General features: G+C 39.2%; 1 protein-coding gene across 10 annotated transcripts in view; it reads right to left on the bottom strand.

Moving 5' to 3' along the window:
- The window catches only part of LRRC7 (leucine rich repeat containing 7), a 626,043-nt gene that overhangs the window by 28,146 nt on the left and 584,172 nt on the right, over positions 1-13,725 (bottom strand). For all 10 annotated transcript variants that reach the window (XM_053592544.1, XM_053592545.1, XM_053592536.1 and 7 more), the window contains one exon: positions 4,172-4,264. In XM_053592544.1, coding sequence (XP_053448519.1) covers positions 4,172-4,264 — 93 coding nt within the window. The remainder of the gene's footprint in view (positions 1-4,171; positions 4,265-13,725) is intronic.

Genomic DNA, 13,725 nt, shown 5'->3' with positions numbered 1-13,725 from the left:
AATTTGTCATGTGGCTCTTCCGCTAAGTGGCATTTGCAGATAGAAGAATATATTATAGTGCTTATTAAGAGAAAAGAACTTGAAATCAGGTCAATTTGATCTCAAATCTTGTCTGCCACATATCAGCTAAGTGACCTCGGGCAAGTTAATTAACCTCTCTGGGCCTCAGGAAAGTGAGGAATAATAATATCCCTCAACTAAAAGAAGTTGTTACAAAGACCACATAAATTAATGTATATTGAGGGCCTAATACGGTACCCAGAACACTGCAGATACTCAATAAAAGGCGATTATTTTTATTGCTTAATTGTCAGATTGGTTGTATCAAAATCTTTCATCTCCTTACAGTATCTTGCCGATTTGATAGTTTCTCTGCTGTGATAGATCATGGTTTCCATCTACTTCATTGAGAGGACAAATGGTGGCCCCAGTTGACATTGAACTGCAAAATAATGAGCTCCGTGGTGAGTAAATTTTTTTTAAACTACTAAACATTGTTCTGGCAATATCAACTACAGGACTAATTATGTTCTGGCCTCCTTTTTTTATTTTTATTATTATTATTATTATTTTTTATTATGTTACCTCTATTTTAATTACTGCTATAATCAAGTTTGTATTATTGATTCACTTACTAACTTTGGATTTTTGTTTTTAAAAGATGTATAAATTTTTACCTGTTTAAATAAAACTTAACATCAAATGTAAAAAAGAAAATCAGCAGATAACACATTTATGTGGACTGAAAATGGAGTCACAAATGCTCCAAAATATTATCTCCCCAGAAATTTTGAAATGTTTTCAAATTCTTTTATCAAATAAAAAAAAAAGGCTGCATATTTTTCACTGTTCAGAGGACTGTGTTTAGCCAATGTATCAACATGCATAAAGTTTGCCTTAATTTGAGCTTGCCATAATTTTAGTTTCATTTGAAACACTATTATGGTTTGAAACATTGCATCCATCAGTTGGTTTTCACCTTGAAGATGCATGTTTAGACCAGGCGAAGTGGTTCATGCCTGTAAACCTAGCCCCCGGGGAGGCTGAGGCGGGTGACTGCCTCACAGGTTTGAGACCAGCCAGGGCCTTGGGTCTTGGAGAGAAGGTAAGTTTGCTAGACAAGTTGCCATTCTAAACTCTCAAAGTCTGGTACAAAATATTCTCTCATACGTGGATTAATCCTGAATTCTCTGTATAGCCTCAGTTAACTTTTGGGCTCTCTTAAGTGTTTTTCTGTAATAATCCCATACTACTCTAGAATTTAGGTCAGAACTTCTGCCAGACTGAACAGAACAGCTCAGTTTTGCCTCAGTCCCAACACTCCACCTTTTGAAATGACTACTTCAGGCTTTCCCTGTCTGTATTAGGTTGTTCCTGGACATTGGGCAGAAATGGGGGCTCTCATCAACAATAATGAAACAAGTTTACTGGTTTATATGTTAGTACAGAAAATCCTCAATGCCCTCAGATGCTCTTGGATACTTAGAATTTTGAGTGGCTAAAATATTCAAACATCCCTGAACAGTAAGTGAAATAATATAGTGTATTTCTGAGAACATTCCTAAGCCACAATTTATTTATTAGGATAGAGCATGTAGCACAGTAAAGTTTAAACTTTTCCATGACTAGACTCCTTATGAAGCTTCTCCCTCAGACTAAGGCAGCATCTGTTACAATTCAACATCTGTTTAATTTGGTTCTCTCCTCCGGTTGTAAATTAGCTAACTCATGAAAAAACAATCTGTTTTTTAACATTGTAGAAAGGGGCATTTTAGGCCATTTAAAGTTTCTTGCTGTTTAGTATTTTTTGGTAGGCCTTGGCACTGGGTTCTATGTTTTACAGAATAACTACGAGAGCAGGGCACTGGACCTAAAAAATGCAATTGAGTTTCCGAGAGCCTAATCCCTTTCATTGTGAGTGGAATAAATTTTCGTGTAAATTGTCAGCGCCAATGTCTTCAGATCCTCTGAGCACTATTAGCCAAAGTACCCACTGTGTGTTTGGCGTGTCACCAGAAGTGGCCAGTAAATTGAGAGCAGTATTGAGATTCTTCTGTAGATTAGGAACTTCCCGTTACTCTTACCAATCTTGTAATAATGGAGATTCACTTTCTTTAGATTGTGAAGTGTTTGAGAGTGTAATCAGCCAGAGAAAAGTGCTTTTGAGGGGAAATCTTTCAATAGAAACATTATATAATTCGAGTTTCTGTTACATTTAACCAAAAAGGCAAATTATGAGCTCATAGGCATAGTTGTCTCCCTGAAGTCATCAGAATGTTACAATGAGAAATTAAATTAATAGCTGTAAGACGTTCACATCCTTCACAGTGGTAGGATCCCAGCTAATGATGTGGAAGCTTCAGATCCAGCCTTCTGCACTGAGAAAAGCAGAAACACAACAGCTTCTGACGTCTCGCCTGTTCAGCAAGCTGTTCCTCCTTAATTTAAAAATTTTTTTTGTGCCTGGTAGCATGCAAAAATATAATGAAAAACATGTCTTTTGAATTTCAACTGACTTACGAACGGTAATGTTGTTAAGTTTTCACTGGAGGTGCAAGACCAGAGAGAGACACACAGAGGTCAAGAAGGATGAGGCGCAAGGCCCTGGGGTTTTATAAATAACCGTCGGGGTTTTCTGATGATTTTGAACTTTTATGCTTTGGTCTTAAGATGGATTAATAATATATTTTTAAAAAGGAAATAGTTGGTCTGACTGAAACGTGAACATTTTAAGTCTAATAAATCAATGGTATCCCCACCATCACTTCAAAATGGAAATACAGTGGTCACTGCCTCCCCAGGACCCCGGTCATCAGTGGATGTCTGTTAAACAGATGTGTCCCCCAGCCTTCCCTAATCGTTTGGGGCTGTCTCACCATGTTCCTTACGTAGGAAGAGCCGCCCCAGCCTGACGACTGGAGGTGCTCCGGTCTACGGTGACTGGAGATCTTTCTCCAGGCTCTTCCTTCCTCACGTACGAACTAGCGTGAATGACTGACTCCCTCTTCAGTCAAACCTCTTTCCTGCCTCACTTTTTCACAAGGGAAAGGAAGAATGGAAGGAAGAGTATAAGAAACCAGATGACTGGGAAGAAGTAAAGGAAAACATGGATCAAAGTCCCTGTTTCAGGTTATAGGATCTCCAGAGTGTGGGCATCCATGGCTTTTCAGAAGCAAGTCTCGTAATCAGAAATTCATCTGTGGGTTTGTAAGACAGGGGTGATTTGAAGGTGACCAGGTTATGATTCAAAGGCAAGTCAAGAGCCTGTTGAGGTTTTATTCATATAAATCTTTGTAATCTTCATCTTCCTTCATCATCTCAAGGTTTTATGATGTCACTGAACAATTAAATTTAATGCAATCAGAGGCAGATCATTTCAACTGTCATTGAATAATAATTACGGATCGATTCAAAGCTAAGCGTATTAATCACCGATGGTAGCAGGACACATTATGTAGATCAGAGTGAACTTTTAAAAAATACAAATGTCAGATGGTCTGCACTGGAATTGGGCCACACGTGAGTGTGGGCGGCATGCTGGATGCCCAGGCAGCGGCTGAGGTCAGGTCGGCCTGTGGTGCCTTTACTGTGGCGTGACACAGCTGGAGTGAGCACGGGAAGAGGACCTCATTCTTTTCTAATGATAACGCCAATTTTTCATAAAACATTTGTTTGCTATGGTTTTTCAGTTCCCTAACTCTATTAGTGGAATTCTTTACATGCCTGATGAGTTGAGCTAAAGATGACATCAGCTTACCCTTGCAGTGAATTGCTATGGAATTATTCTGTTACTGTGAGAAAACATTTTCCTAAATACTAAATAAATGGTTTACAAGTAAATTTTTGGAAACAACTTCTTAGAAATTGCCTATATAGCTTTCGTTATAAATGTATATGTAAGTGTGAAGCAAAAATACTCCCTGAAACCCAAAAAAGCCCCCCCAAAATAGAACCCCCTGCCCGCATTTCAAACAGAAAGCTCAAGTTATTCTTAGTATTTGTCAAGAACTACTGCAGGGAATTCTTTTTTCCCTGTGCTTAAAAAGTTTCTAATTGGCCTCATAGCTCATGAAACACACCAAAAACGCTTAATTTTTTTCTAACCTTTGTCACCTCAGTACAAGACAGTATTTTTCTAATTAAAATTGTCCACAAGGAATTCATTTCTTACCTTGTCGGAAGGTTTGAAGGGGTTTCCTTGTCCGCTGATTCCACCACTGATGCTGAATCCAAGGCCGGGATTCTTTTCTATTCTCACACAAAACTATGTAAAAAAGACATAAAAGGTAGTCAAGCCGCTGTACAGGGTGACTATCTTTATACAACTGCGTCTCAGTGGAAAAGTCACATTTCACTCGAGTCCTTTGCCTTACCTATGTTGGGTTGTAAAAATGGAAAAAAAAATATTTAATGTTCCTGTAGGCATCAGTTATGACGGAAACTGGCTTGAAACCCCCCGGGCAAGCAGCCATTAGTAACCGCTTATTTGTTGTCTCATTTGGGAATACATTTTGGTTAGCTGTTGTTGTTTTTTTTTTTTTATTGTTGAGGGTACAAGAAACCAGGTTACACTGACTGCATTTGTTAGCTAAAGTCCCTCTTACAATCGTGTCTTGCCCCTAAAATGGTTAGCTGTTTTTAAAGATTAGAAGTCCAATGGATACTGTAAAGCTTGTGTCTTGTCATGGCCATTGACCATCCCTGCGACATGCCTGTGGACAAAGACAAGAAAACTTTCAAGTTTCCAGGGAGGGGAAGCAGGGGCCCTTTCACCCGGTGCCTCTGTTTTCTAGCAGAGTCGTACACTCCTCTCGGTAGCCGGTTGGCAGCATTAGGGCTTTGTGTTTGAGAAAGAGGCCGTGGCTCAGTGAGGGCGAAGCCCAGGAGGAGGGAAGTGCTCGGGGTTCTGAGTCGGCAGCAGCTCAGGAGGAGGATCTGGGGGCTCAGAAGAGAGAGGGGAAGACTGTGACACGTCCAGTTTGAGGAAGAGGTCAACAGAGGGAGACGCTGCCGCAGGGAATGGCCAATACAGGCTTGGAACTGTGAAGGCGAATAAGACTCTGAGGCTGGGGCCGGTGCTGCCTCCCCAGGACCTGGGGCATCAGCGGACGTCTGTTAAACAGGACAGTCTAGTGTTTCCCAGCAGCGTTGGGAATGACGGCATGGGGTGAGGCCAGAGCAAGACGACCGCCATCGTAGTAAAAAGTGTATACAGAGGGCGGTCGGTGTGAGGATGACTTCGGGAGACCACAGATGAAGAATTCCTGGTGCTCCTGAGGCGGGTGGGTGTGAGGGCCGAGGAGAGAAAGCCAGTGCTCCGAATGAAGTGGGACATTTCCCCAAATGACGGAAAGACCAAGGACCGAGGCAGCATATTTTGATTACATAAAGATAAAAACATGCTTTTGTAACTTATAGGTATGAAATAAGCACTAGGACAAGGTGAAACAAGGGTTAACAGGGCGGGCACACGAAATGTTAGTAAAGAGTTAAGAAAAAATCAGAAGACACATTAGCATATATTTTGTATCTTTATAAATATACACTGGAAAGGTTCTTTTTTTTTTCTTTGGCCAGGGCCAGGTTTTGAACCCACCACCTCCGGTATATGGAGCCAGCACCTTACTCCTTTGAGCCACAGGAGCCACCCTACCAGAAAAGTTCTTAAAGGTGATAGGAAATGTTTGTTTTCTTAAGTAGCTTGATGTTTTTTCTCCATCATTCTTGCCTAGCTTATTAATTTGTTTATGTGAAATCCAAGAGCTCAAAATGCTCTCTGTATTTTTACAGTAAAGGGACCTGCAATCCTTACCTCTTAGCTAGTTCAAGGCACACTTGAATCCTATTCCTGACTTAATTAGCACATATTGTCACCGGAACGTGCATCAGGTAGGCTTGTCTGTTTAATGGGACCGTCCTTAACTCATATTTCACAACAGTAAATATATTGTTTGACTATTACATAATGCACTTCCAACCCAAGTACAAAAACTGTCCACTAATGTGGGTTTTATGGTAGAGTCATTAACAAACTGTTTCTAAGTTATGGGCAGATGCCATTGTTGTAAATACTTCCCCTTATTTTTAAAGGTATGTTTAATTACAACCTTTTCTTCAATTGAGCTAATTTGTTAAACTAGTTATGATTGGGTGGTAGAAATTACAGCTTGTAATAGTTAGTGTTTATGTGGCTCACAGTCTGTGGTTATAAACATATAACAGTTTGTATCTGGGAGGGATAACTCGGCTGTGTTCAGCATCCTGGTGTACCTTTTTGTTATTTATTAATTATAAAATGAGGAGAAAGTAACTGGTATGATTAAACCACTGTTGTTTCGTGTCCTCCCACGTATCTATGTATTTCCAGTTAGATCATTTAAAATTGGGGTTGTATCTTTACAATGTAAACATTCATATTGCACAATGTATCACGGAGGATGTCTGTACCTCTGCCTTTCCCCAGACCCGGGTAAAACCTGAAAAGAAACAAATGCGACAGATTCATTTACAAAGTAAATTGCTGGGAGCAGGTTCCAGTTGTTCTCTTTGGAGGAAGTGACTATACCTATTTATATCACTGCAAATCTGGAGGGCACTAAAAATCTAAGAGAAACAAATTTCATACGTGCCAAGTTATATGAAAAACTGCCTCAATATATTTTTTAATAATCGAAATAATAAAGATGGCATTGTGGTTCTTATAAATGTGATAAGCAAACTAATTCGGGTCTGCAGCTACACTACTCTTGGGCATCCGAGGCTATGTCTAATAGGCTGTGCCGTGACTGCTGAGTCTCATAAAGCATGTCAGACAGCGCATTCGTTTTCCATCCATGGAATCCACGTGCTGCTAACGCCCAGGAGGACATTCAGGTGAGGGGAGACGGCCTCACAGCCCTGCCGCAGTCCCACACTGAAGAGGATTAGCAAAGAGGAAAGGCGGCATTCCGGAAAAGGTCGGTTCAAGGAAGCTGTAATAATAACCAGCTTATTTAACGAGAATAGTATTTCAATTTTCTTTTAAGAGATTGATTTCAAAGAAGGGCATTTCTGGCTGAAAACATATGCAGCACTCTCATAATCAGGGGAACACTGGTGCCTTTCAGAGCCACTTCCATCAGCCGACTTTAGTTGATGCTTTTGGTCTCTGCTAATCTTGCTCCAATTATAATACTGGCCTTACTTCAGAAAGGGTCTCCTTGCAAAATGAATTGCTATGTTGCAATGAGGGTCTATAATCTGTACTCACAGAGGGTAAGGTTCTGACTTTGTCTCACAGAGCTCTAAAGCCTAGTGGCAGAGGAACACAGGAAATAAGGTTCTGTGTGTATGTGGGCGGGGGAGGTGTAATTCAGGATTAGGGTGCATCATTATAAAAGATACCTGGTAATGTTGTAACAAATTGCCTTTCTCATGACCATTCTTTTTCCTTGCAGTGTGTGTTACTCAGCTTTCATTGTTCCTGCTGCTCAAGATGCATTCATCCTGCTGGTAGCTATACCATAATTTCTCTTGGAAGATGCACCCACTTTCTTACGCTCCACCTATAAGCTCTGAGTTCATCACATTATCTAGACCTAAAATAAAGCACTGTATTCCCTAAAAAATGTGACTGTTCACAGACTGGTCAGGTAACCCAATCAGAAAGGAGTTATGAGATGTTTACTATGATTTCCAGAAAAGAGAATCTTGCTCTTTCTTGCTAGTTTTAAAAATGAGAACATCTGAAGCTCTCATAGCCATCTTTCTACCATGAGGGAAAAAGTCTTTCTGGACAGAAACCACCCAGGGAGGAAGTCATGACTCCACTGAGCCCGACATTAAGACTGACCTCAAGCCTGCCTCATCCCTGGAGTTTCAGCCTAAATGAGTCAAAACATTCTCTTTTTGCTTATATCTTATTACATTGAATCACTTGTAATCGAGTGTCCTGCTTAATAAAAAAATGTAAATATAAATAGCTGGGTGTTGCAGTGGGTGCCTGTAGTCCCAGCTACTTGGAGGCTGAGGCAAGAGAATTGCCTAAGCCCAAGAGCTGGAGGTTGCTGTGAGCTGTGATGCCACTACACTCTACTGAGGGCAACAAAGTGAGACTCTGTCCCTTAAAAAAAAAAAAAAGTAAATACAAAAGAACCTTTATTATCTTTTATTAAAAAGAAATTAAATTATACACTTATTTGAAAATCTTGATAACTCAAACAACTAGAACTCAAATATTCTATACTGTATGAAATTTAAGGTAAGGTTTTCACCCATTTGGAGGGTTATTAATTTCTGAAGCATTAAGAAGAAAGCTTATAACTAAGAATGTTTCACCTGTGGGTTATTACAGAGAACTTCTGGTGAACTTTCTTATATCTATTACCTCTTCATTGACTATCTAGGTCAACGGCTGCCACAAAGCACTCAATCAACTTTTCATCGATAAATAAATTAATGAGATAGTATGCATGTATATTCCAGTATACTTTCAACTACACATTTGCAAAAGTATATGATAGCTCTTTGTTCAAACACATAATCAGTTTTAGAATGAATTCTAGTTATTCACAGAGTGCTTCAATTATGGAATCAACTACTTTGAGAAATCATGTTAGCATTGAAAATGAAAACTGTTGCAGAAATTATGATTCATGCCTTTATTACACATATAGTTATTGATTCCTATCGAGTCCCAGGAAGATTAAAAAAAACCCAAAACGTTGACGTCATGGAACTTACATCCTAAAGAGGAAGACAGACAGCAGACACAAACAACAACAAATAACAACACAGAGTGAGATGAGCTGTGGAGAAAATAAAGCAGAAAAGGAGGTACAGAGTGAATGAACGGAGAGAGCAGCTGTTTCAAATAAAGTAGACAAGAGGGGCTCTCTGAGTAGATGACATTTGAGCAGAAATGTGAATGATGCTAAAGATCAAGCAATGAATAGTATGAAAAATTGAAAGCTATCCTAAGTTTCCTAAGCAGAGAAAACAGGCAATTGTAAATGTCGTAAAGATGGATAGATCTTTATAAAGTCAAGAAACGACAAGATGGCAGAAGGACAGACGTATAGATCAATGTAACAGAATTGAGAGTCCAGAAATAAACCCTAACATTTATCATCAAATTATTCTGACAAAGAGTTCAAGGTAATGTTTCAACAAACAGTGCTGGGACAGCAGGATATTCATATGCAGAAGAATAAATTTGTTTGTTTATTTTTGAGACAGAGCCTCAAACTGTCACCCCAGGTAGAGTGCTGTGGCATCACAGCTCACAGCAACCTCCAACTCCTGGGCTCAAGCAATTCTCCTGCCTCAGCCCCCAAGTAGCTGGGACTACAGGTGCCTGCCATGATGCTCGGCTATTTTTTGGTTGCAGCCGTCATTGTTGTTTGGCGGGCCCAGGCTGGATTTGAACCCACCAGCTCAGGTGTATGTGGCTGGCGCCTTAGCTGCTTGAGCCACAGGCACGGAGCCAGAAGAATAAATTTGTATCAATATCTCACACCGTACACACAAATTAACTCAACATAGCCCAAAGACTGGAACATAAGACCTAAACTGTCAGTAAAAAAATCTTAGAAGGAAATACAGGAGGAGCAAAGTCCACGAGGTCATGATCCTTTGATACAAAACTAAGGGAGCATAAGAATGAGAGGTCGGACTTCATCAATATTAAAATCTTTTTATACTTCAAAGGAGACCATCAAGAAAGCGAAAAGCAAATCCACAGAATAGAAGAAAATACTCACAAAATATGTGTAGGTAGGGTCTGGTATCCAGAATATATAAATAACTCTTACAATCCAATAATAAAAGTCAAATAACCCAATAGGCAAAAGACTTTTATAGATATTTCTCCAGAGAAGGTATGTGAATATTTAATAAACACACGAAAAGTTACTCAACATCACTTATCCTTAAAGAAATGTGAATCAAAATTACAATGAGATACTAATTCATAGGATGGCTATAATAAAAAGACAATTAAGGATGTGGAGAAGTTAGAATCAATCCTCATTCCTTGCTGGTGGGAATGTGATATGTTGTATCTACTCTAGGGAACAGTTCCGCAGTTCCTCAAAATGCTAAACATGATTACTACACAACTCAGCAATTTCATTTCTATGTAGCTATCCAAGAAAAATGAAAACATATATAAATGATGTTCATAGCAGCATTATTCATAATAGCCAAAAAGTAGAAATAACACAAAATTGCCCATTAACTGATTAATGAATAAGCAAAATGTGGTATATCCATACAATGAAATATTATTTAGCAATGATATGGAAGCAGGTGGTGATAGAGGCTGCACTCAGTACATCATGGGAAGTGTCATAAAACTACACATATTATATGATCCCATTTATATTTTTTAGAATAGTCAAATGTACATAAATAGAGAGACAAAGATGAGTGGTTATCTAGGGCTGGAGGCAGGAAAGGACTTCTAATGGGTACAAAGTTTCCTTTCGGAATGATGAAAATGTTAAGTTAGGTTATGGTGAAGGATGCACAGTTGTATAAACAGAATTTAAAACCAGTGGATTGTACACTTTAGACAGGTGAGCTTTATGGTGTGTAAATAAATAAAGCTGTTAAAAAAAAAAAAAAACATGCTTAGCACGACGGAGAAAAGGAACAGAAAGAGGTAGGCGGGGGCCAGATCTGTAGGGACGCTCTACCGCATAAGGATCTGTTTAGGATCTACTCAGAAATTCTGAAAGCCATTAGAGAATTCAAGCAGAAAAGTGAAGCCATATGACTTATGTTTTAAAAAGATTACTCTGGAGAACAGACCAAAAGGAAGTAACCTGGAAGAAGAGAAAGCAATGCAGAGGTTTTAGAAGTGGCTGGGGGTGAGGGGATGGCTGACTAGGATGTGGTGGTGCAGGTCATGACACACGGTGGATTTAGAATGAATTTTGATGGAATTGCTTAGATTGGGGAGGGGCTTTGATTAAAAAGGTAAGAGTGCAGAGGGAAGGGCCATTAACTGAAATGGAGACATCTGGGAGGGAAGCAGATTTGGGAGGGTAACAGCAAGAAATCGACAGTTTCTTTCGACCATGCTGAGTTTCAGAAGTGCATCGGACATCCAGGTAGAGATGTCAGGACAGAGGTCAGGGTTGGAGACACAGATTGTAGAGTCACTGAGCCTGGCACTGAAGGAGGCCATCTAGGGAAGGGGGTGGTTAGCAAAGAGAAGAGTCTTGAGTCCTGGATCCCCCCCATGTTTGGACAGGACAGAGGAGGAACCAGGGAGAAACCAGGGAATAACGCCTGGTGTGATTAAGAGAAGAACAAGTGGAATAATGGTAGCCAACGGAAGAAAACATTTCAAGAAAAAGGGTGAGTCAACCACATGGCTGAGAGGGCAAATCAGATGAGGACGGAGATTTAACAGAAGCGGAGAGAACACTTCATGGCACGTAAATTAAGCTTGAAATTAAATTGCTATTACTTTTAGCTCCTGGTTTTATGAGTTATTATACATATAACAGCACTTGATGATAAAGAGTGCCATGCGATAAGGTTCTATAATTTTTGTTTTCACTGGCATTATGTGCATGGCATAGCCTTACAAAGCCTACATAAAACTTTTGTACTTTTTCCAATATTTCTAAAGAGCCTGTATAATAGGCTTAAAAGTAATAATAATTATAAAATATGTAAGTGTTCATAATTAACAATAATTAATATTTTTTGAAATACTCATCCTTTTCCCCATTTTCATACCTTTTTCTGTTATGAATGAGAGATGTTAAGTCCAGCTCACCTCCCTAATTAAATCTTTCAAAAATATTTACCAATATCAAGATTGATGAATAAAATCCCTTCCTGTAGCATTTTCTGTGTCTTTCAGGAGAAAAAAAAAATCATCTGACTCAGTATATATCTAAGAAATAGAAACTCAAATGCTTTTTCAGTCTGGAAGAAAGTTTTAAAGATGATTCACTTCACTTTGTTCATTTTGGACTCATGGAAACCAATGAGATCGTACCTTTCTTTAGGCAGTGGTTCTCAACCTTCCTAAGGCCACGGCCCTTTAATACAGTTCCTGTGGGTCGCGACCCACAGATTGAGAACCGCTGCTTTAGAGATAACTTTTGGGACACGCTGTATCACTCAGCTAGTAAGTTACTGAGCGTTTTTCAACTTTGCTCCCCAAAAGAATCACTTCAGAGTTAAAACATTCCCATGCCACACAGAGACTGATAAAATTAATTATTTGGAGATGAGGGAAAGGCAGCAGTGCTTTTTAAAGCTCCCGAACAGAGTCTGTAGGTGAGGCTGGGAACAATTAAGAGAATGTGTTGCTGCATTTTTAAGGGGTGAATAGGTGGGCAGGGTCTTTAAGCTTCTTCAGTTAGACTAAAAAGCAAACAGAAGAGCTAACGCGAAGGACAATACGGCTGAGAGTCTCCACACGGAATGGGAGTCCAGCCTTCACTTCCTGGCTGTGTTCTTCAGTTTGTCACTTAATACAACTCTGACTCACTCTGTTATTGTCGTCAGTAATCTAAGTGGTTTCTGTATGAAATTCCACTTTCCCAAGTAACATGCCCTGATAATAAACTTCAGGTGTCATGCACCTGGTTTTTGCTGCAGAGTTTTCATTAAAAAGATCATCTATTATTAGAAATCAGATTTATAAACTACAGAAATTAATATCTTGCATCTGGGTCCCACTTAATTGTTTAAAAAGTCACTTCCATATATTTTATTTTATTGAAAACGGACTTGATATTCCTTGTTTCTGGAAAATGAACACATGAAAATAAGCGTGTTAAACTAGAATTCTAGGATCTTACAAGTCTTGGATATTTTGTCTTATTTTTTTCCTTTTTTTAAATTTCAAATTATTATGAGGGTACAAACTTTTAGGTTACACTGTTCTCACTTCCCAGGTAAAGTTCAAGTTGTAGAAGAGCCTTTCACCTGCAGGTGTGCTCAACACCCTCACATTGTGCACATCAGGTGAGATCCCACCAGTTGCCCTCCCCCCTCCCCCCTGGCTACACTACATTTGTGTTTTATTGTTCATATGAGATGTAATTATTTATGTATTGGTTTCATATTAATATTGAGTACATTGGATATTTTCTTTTTTCTATTCTTGGGATACTTCATTAAGAAGGATGTCTTTCAACTCCATCCAGGTAAACATAAAAGATATAAAGTCTCTATCTTTTCTTATGGCTGAGTAGTATTCCATGGTATACATATGCCGCAGTTTGTTAACTCATTCATGGGTTGATGGGCATTTGGGTTGCTTGGCAATTATGAATTGAGCTGCAATAAACATCCTGGTGCAAATGTCTTCGTAGTGAAATAATTTTTGTTCTTCTGGGTAGATACCTAGTAATGGGATGGCAGGATCAAATGGAAGGTCAACTTTTACTTCTTTGAGAATTCTCACACTTCCATAAAGGTTGTATTAGTTTGCAATCCCATCAGCAGTGTGGAAGTGTTCCCTTTTGTCCACATCCACGCCAGCATCTGCAGTTTTGGGACTTTGTGATGTGGGCTGATTTTACTGGAGCTAGGTGATATCCCAGGGTGGTTTTGATTTGCATTTCTCTGATGACTAAAGATGAGCATTTTTTCATCTGTTTTTTGGCCATTCGTCCGTCATCTTCTGATAAGTTTCTGTTCAATCCTCTTGCCCACTTAGAAATGGGATTGTTTGCTTTTTTCTTATTGAGTTCTCTGTAGATTAATTTGAGTTCT

Source organism: Nycticebus coucang, chromosome 5 (assembly GCF_027406575.1).
Source record: "Nycticebus coucang isolate mNycCou1 chromosome 5, mNycCou1.pri, whole genome shotgun sequence".
NCBI classification, from domain to species: domain Eukaryota; kingdom Metazoa; phylum Chordata; class Mammalia; order Primates; family Lorisidae; genus Nycticebus; species Nycticebus coucang.
This window is presented reverse-complemented; position numbering and strand designations above follow the sequence as displayed.